The 6,976-nt window shown below is 35.1% G+C and overlaps 1 protein-coding gene across 1 annotated transcript; it reads right to left on the bottom strand.

The window, feature by feature from the left end:
- Nucleotides 1-163: 163 nt before the first annotated feature.
- LOC127871488 (globin-like) lies at nt 164-5,456 on the bottom strand. The gene is made up of 3 exons (XM_052414460.1): nt 4,957-5,456; nt 2,466-2,691; nt 164-2,106 (listed from the first exon to the last, which is right to left on the bottom strand). Exons 1-3 carry the CDS (start codon nt 5,094-5,096, stop codon nt 1,969-1,971), a joined length of 504 nt encoding a protein of 167 aa, XP_052270420.1. The 5' UTR covers nt 5,097-5,456; the 3' UTR covers nt 164-1,968.
- Nucleotides 5,457-6,976: the final 1,520 nt, after the last annotated feature.

Below are 6,976 nucleotides of genomic sequence, written 5' to 3'. Positions count from 1 at the left end.
CAAAACATGTATTTAACTCTTTTTTTTCAAGTAAGTTAACTTTAATTACCATTATTTACATAATTGTTTAAGATGTTTTATCATGTTAACCTGTTAAAAGCATGAAGTAAATGTAGGACCTTACAGAATTAGGGGTGAGTCAGTGAATAAACACAAAAACGAGTAGGTATCAGTGTTCTTTAATATTATTATTAATTCTCCACTTAATTTTTATGTACCCCACCACTATAGTGGGAGACATATTGTTTTTGCCCTGTCCGTTGGTTTGTTTGTTTGCCCCAACTTTAACATTTTGCAATAACTTTTGCAATATTGAAGATAGCAACTTCATATTTGGCATGCATGTGTAAATTGTGTATCTCATGGAGCTGCACATTTTGAGTGGTGAAAGGTCAAGGTCAAAGGTCAAGAAAACAAATCCAAGGGAAGTAATAACCTTTAAAGGGAAATAATTATTTGAACCTGCCAAATCATAAAAAAATATTAAAAAATCAAAGCGGCCCAGTAGGGGACATAGTGTTTTCTGACGAACACATTTCTTGTTTCAAGTGAATTCTTCAATAAATACACTTTCGACGGTTGTTAATGCATATATACAATTTGCACTGTCACAATGCTACATGAACATTAAATGGGAAGTCTATAGATATTTGCCTTCTTAAGCAACACTAAAGAAAACTTGTTTTCAATTTACACAAGACAACATTCGCCTATATATAGAACCAATATATTATGATATGGGTCAGTTGTATTTGTTACTATACATTAAAATATAATATTATTTTAACAGCAAAAACTTTTAAAATCTGAAAACATTTCATTCAAAATGTTGATTTAAAACATTAGGTTATATCAGAAAGTCAAACCCCAATGTGAAATAGATATGCACGTATTGATTACACAAGCAAAAGCTGTCCGGATTTAGTAGTGGTTAGTACACGCTCTCACCTTGGCGACCCAGTTACAATCACTGCCCCGGGGACATGTGAGTTCGGTTGATAGTTACCATACCGGACATGTGGAATCTCCAGTACTCCACCTCCCGCCCCGAGCATTTGTTAACATCAAAATGTATTTCCTTTAAATCTATATAGCTGTATTAAAAATTCGTCCCATCGTTCTGTGTCTTGTAAATTCATTAGGTAGGGTGCTTGGACAAATTCTGGGTCAAATATAATTCAGTCTCAGGTGCGGAAGGATCTACCTCATTAACTTCGAAACACAACCATGAGCAATAAACTTTCATATAAAGCAAACAAGATAACTTTTTTTTTTAGGTATATCAAAATTTTCTTCCACAATGTTATTAACTGTAGACAGAAAATAAGCGGTATATTTTTGCATTTGAAAATAACAAAAAGTGAATTAGATCTACTACAACTTAACATGTATTAAATTGGCGTCCAGAGAGTTCAACGTTGTAAAAGATAAGCTTTAAGTGCCATATATTTTATATCAACCGGCTCAATAGATGTGCTTATTAGGACCGGGTGATTAAATCTCGTGCCTCAAGTTTACACAGGATTTAAATATCTGGGTTGTTATGTACTGTGGGATTCATATTACTTTTTCTTGTCGATGAAATTAATGTGTGTCTATTAATAATGTTTTAGAATGACACGTGAAAAATTCTGCAATGATTTAAATCAGGATGAAGGCCTATATTTTTGCAGATTTTAATGTCGATAGACCTCGGTTATTTTTAATTGACACTACTCGTGAAGTTACCCCCAACTACGAGTATCATGGTGAGTGTTAAGACCGCGAGTTTTCTTGATTAACAACTCTCTACGTGTCTACCCTGCACAAGCAAATGTCCACTTCAGTACCGAATTGACGCTTAAGATATGTAGATCTACCCCGGTTTAATTAAATGCTATCTCATATTCGTAGGCCAAAATCAAGTTCTTATTTCAATTGGATCGATTTTAACCATATTTCATAGTTAAGCGCAATTGGCACAGGCAGTCAAGAATTTTTATTCATGTCCGCGTCCACCACGGACCATATGACGTCACAACATTGTTTCCACGCAGTCGCCGTGACGTCATCGTAGCGGTCCTTCAGCACATGAGCAAGGTGCGATTGTAGGGTTGACAGAACAATCTGAAAACAATTATATGGAAACATTTCAATGAAAGCTCAATTACAAGGAAGAGTTGGTATTGCGCGTTATTAAATCAATGCTCGCTGTCAGCGTTTGAGATCGAACTTACACAAACGATTGTCCCTATATGGCCTTAAACATTCCTACATACTGACTGCCATCTGTAATAGTTGTTAGCTCTAGATAGTAACAATTTTTATTTTTGAACAGTTTGTCGTCATATAAAAGGAACCTGCAGCAAATTGTATTTTATTATTCTTTCCGTCGTAATTAATTTAATAATTTTGAGTTACAAAATAATTAATATTTTTTTGCGATTATAAATGATTAAGGAAAAACTCTGTTTAATACAATGTACCTTGAAATCATCGGACGTTACGCCTCTATGCTGATGGTCTTGGGCTAAATTTTGAATGGACGCCACGAGCTCTCCGGGCTCGTCCAGACTATCGACTAGGTGGTTAATGGCTGCTAGGGCTTTCTGCGCATGCGCGATTAGGACTGGGCTGCGTTTGAGCTCCTCTACAGACAGTGTGCTCAATTTTGCGAAATGACCTTGGACGTCTGGGTAATTCTTGAAAAGTCTGAAAATACACAGGTTTATCAGATTTATTTATAAAGCGGATTTTATAGAATATAATTGAAGAGAGTGCGAAATATCTCGCATACAACGAGTACATGTATAATCATTGAAAAATGCCGACATGCCTGCATCGAATTCTATGTTCTTGTTTGTGCAACAAAAAGGCACGATATTGAACTTTCTAACATTGATGTTCATGTATGGAGTCGTTATGTAAGAATATGTGTGCATAAACTGATGGTGCTGTAGGTGAAATGACGTATTTATAACGTATGCATTCATAATGGTAACACTTACTGAAACGATTACTTAAAAACGTTTCACACCGCTACCCGAATTCCCCTACTTATTTTAAGACGCAATTTATTGTTTAGTCATTCCCTAATCTGATAAATGCATATTTTCGCAATTTGAAGCATGACAACGCTATTTGATAATCACCGTTTGCACAAACCGACTAGATAGCATGCATTATTTAGCGCATTGCAGTTCGTGTTACTAACGTGCAAGTGTCTACATGCCTCGGTCATTTTACCTCCCACCTCCCACACCCCAATAATCATGACTTATGATTTTTCTTGCCAAATAATAATCCTTACTTGGTATATTTCGTGACAAATATTATATGCAACGGTGATCATTTGAGTCGTGTTCTGAGAAAACTGGGCATAATCCATGTGCGTAAAGTGTCGTCCCAGATTAGCCTGTGCAGTCCGCACAGGCTAAACAGGGACGACACTTTCCGCTTTTATGATATTTTTCGTTTAGATGAAGTCTCTTTAGCAAAAATCCAATTTAGGCGGAAAGTGTCGTCCCTGATTAGCCTGTGCGGACTGCACAGGTTAATCTGGGATAACACTACGCACATGCATTATGCTCATTTTTGTCAGAACACGACTCAATTTAACTACGGTAGGTGCAATCGTTAGTTTTCAAGTAATGCTTGACACAGTGACATTGGAAAACGGTTACATGTTAAAGTCTTCAAAGATTCTATGTCTTTTTATATAAATGACAAGGTACAAAGCCAAAACAAATTGATACGCTCTTCGTCGTATTCGGCCCCAAAAATTAGGATCGAACAAGGTAAATGAAATATTTTCATTTTATTTCCAACATGATCAAAGGCGAGCAAAAGGTGCAGAATACATCATACACATTTTGTCCATATTAATAGAAATTTTCTGCCAAAGACATTCATGCTGTGTCATTTATAGATTAATAATAACAATAATTTGATACGGTGATTGTTCTTTTATTGTGATAGTGATTATCCAAACTAACCATGACTTGTAGTTTCTACTTTTTCTACTGTCACTCGTGCACGACCAACTGAGGGCAGAGTATATAGAATTTTAACACACCGTCAACTTTCATAACAGTCTTGAAAGAATACTGATTCAGTGCGTCCGATGCGACGAACATATAAATTTGTAACGGCCCAATACATTTTTAGGCATGTATTATTTGAAACATTTGTTTTGCGAAAATAAAACTTGGTGTTTTTTTTCTTTTGACAAAATTAACCATTGTGTTAATATATGTCTCAAATACTATAAGGACCTTTTGTAAAGAGTAGAACTCTTAAACGGCTCCTAGATCTCCTAGCAATGTTTTGTAAACAAACAAAACTATTCAGAGTGAATTTTTCGTGTTCGTCATTTTTTGTTTAAAAAGCATCTCCCGAAGCAAGATTATTAACAGTTATATTTCCGAAATGAATTAATGAAACACGATTACATGAAACCGCCAGATTTAATTGTAATACACTGGGTGGAGAAGACACATACAAGAGACGTGCAAAACTTCATTATGTATTCTATGATTGTACACTGTCAATACTATGTAATATACATGTTAACACATACCGCCGATATAAATGACATTTTAACTATACATGCGATGGATGTACTGCTGTAACATACGTACTGTTGAACATCTATAATCACAGGGAATAATATTGGAAAATATACCGAGCCGAAAATATATAGATTGCATACACGATTGAGACAAAAACAGATGTATACATTTTAATTGAAATCATTCTTAATTCAAGTCTTTAAAAGTAAACATGATCGTTCATCAAAGTCTCACTAAAAAGTGTCTAACTTAAAAGTGCTGACTTTTCCTATATCGTCGTAATATACCGGTAACAATTATGCACGTGTATTATATTAAGGGTATAACTTTGATCACTTTGGAACTATTTCATATGAAGTTATAACAAAATTTACGTAATATATATATGATATATATATATAATTACCTGACAAACATCTCCACGCCGTTCTCGGTCGGGTTCTCCATCATGACGGCCCAGCTGGTCGCTATCACAACCTTCTGGCTAGCCAGGAGACCAGTCGATGCACAAGGGGCCTCAACTTCCGGTCTGCTGTCTGCTGGCATTTTTTGTTATTAATTTATTGCGGTGAAATTAAAATATAGTTAAGCAGGCCTTTCAGCAAACTCCTAATGACTCTCTTTAAACTTTCGGAAAACGTATTTTAACCGTAACAATCAATCTTAATTTAATTTAATTTAGGTTTAAACAAACGTTGTATTATGCGTACTGTCGCGTGCTTTTAAACTCCTGTAATATATTCAAACATATTTCAGACGGCTTCTATCCAGCGATAATCCTCTTGATCACTTGGCCAGGAATAAAGCGTAATTTTCGTGCCGGTATATATACGTTCCTGGTATGTCAATTGATATTAGCATTATAACTTTGTTTACTTATAGCGCTATCATCGTTCATTCGGATTACAGCTACGATCGACACTCCACGGCGCGGTTTAAAGGTACATGTGCACACGGTCCTGTTATGAAGTAAGTTGGTACCATATGAGCCGCGTCATGCGAAAATGGGTCATATACCTTATGCGACCAGCGTAGCTCTGACGTGCCTGCGCAGTTTTGTCAAGAGCTACGGTATCCGCTTTAAAGTCACCTTTTGTTTCGTCGTCTCATAACAAGACAGAGTACGTCCTGACAAGACTGTGCAAATGCACAGGCTGATCTGGAGCTTATTCAACCTGGAAGATGTGCTGGTCAAAATATACCACGAAACGAACGTTATTGCATTTTTTGTTACCGAATTAGATGCCGAAGAGGAGTTTCATTTTGTTTCTATATGTAACAGGGTATTCACTCACTAATCCTTTAATTGATAAACTAACCCAATCAAGACTGCGAGAGAGTATCAGTGTGGGTTCTAATTGGTGAGTAAATGAAATTAGTAACACTGCATGTTTTTATGTGAGATGTTTTAGCTATAGTGTTTCACTGGTTTTATACACCTGTATAGTGTCATTCATTCATAAAGTCTCGTAAGAGATAGATGTGATTCCTAATTGGCATTTTTCATTTTCCAGTACTTATTTATTATAAGACTTAGTCTTCTGGTCGCTGGTGAGTGTATTTTATTTTATGCTTTCCGATGGTTTGTAGAGAAATAGCAGTGAATTAAAACTGATAATTTCACTGTTTCTAACAGTGAAAATTAACAGTGAAAATTATTGATAATTTTCACTGTTTACTGTGAAATGACGTCATTTTTTACGAAATGACGTCATTATCCTAGCGAAATTCTTTAGTTCAACTCTTTAACAATGTATGTTAACTGTGAAAAAAAGCAAGCATTAAATAAAAAGAAAATTTGTTGGATTCGGTGGAATATCGATTTTAATTGACTCGTGATCATAGAAAATATATATTTTAACTCGTGACTGCGCAAAACGTGAATATATTATTTTCTATGATCACTCGTGAATTAAAATCGATAATCCACCGAATCCAACAAATATCCTCTATTTATTTTATGCTTTCCGGTGGTTTATAGAGAAATATCAGTGAATTAAAACTGATAATTTCCTTGTGAAATGACGTATTTTTTGCCGAAATGACGTCATTATCCAAGCGAAATTCTTTAGTGAAACTCTTTAACAATATATATTAACGGTGAAAAAAGCATAACATAAAAAGAAAATTTGATGGATTCGGTGGAATATCGATATTATTCACTCGTGATCATTGAACAAATATATTTGCTGCGCCACACATGAAAATATCATTTTCTACGATCACTCATGAATTAAAATCGATAATCCGACGAATCCAACACATATCCTCTATATAACAAGGATTTTACCTAGTATTTTCGTAACCCTATTCGATGATGCTTATGTTTATTTTATTACTATGTTTATCTCTGTGACATAATTGTATGTGCAATATCTAGTGTTTAGACGATGTACACTGTACACATCTGAATACATATTTGTCTT

Source organism: Dreissena polymorpha, chromosome 3, assembly GCF_020536995.1.
Source record: "Dreissena polymorpha isolate Duluth1 chromosome 3, UMN_Dpol_1.0, whole genome shotgun sequence".
Taxonomy (NCBI): domain Eukaryota; kingdom Metazoa; phylum Mollusca; class Bivalvia; order Myida; family Dreissenidae; genus Dreissena; species Dreissena polymorpha.
This window is presented reverse-complemented; position numbering and strand designations above follow the sequence as displayed.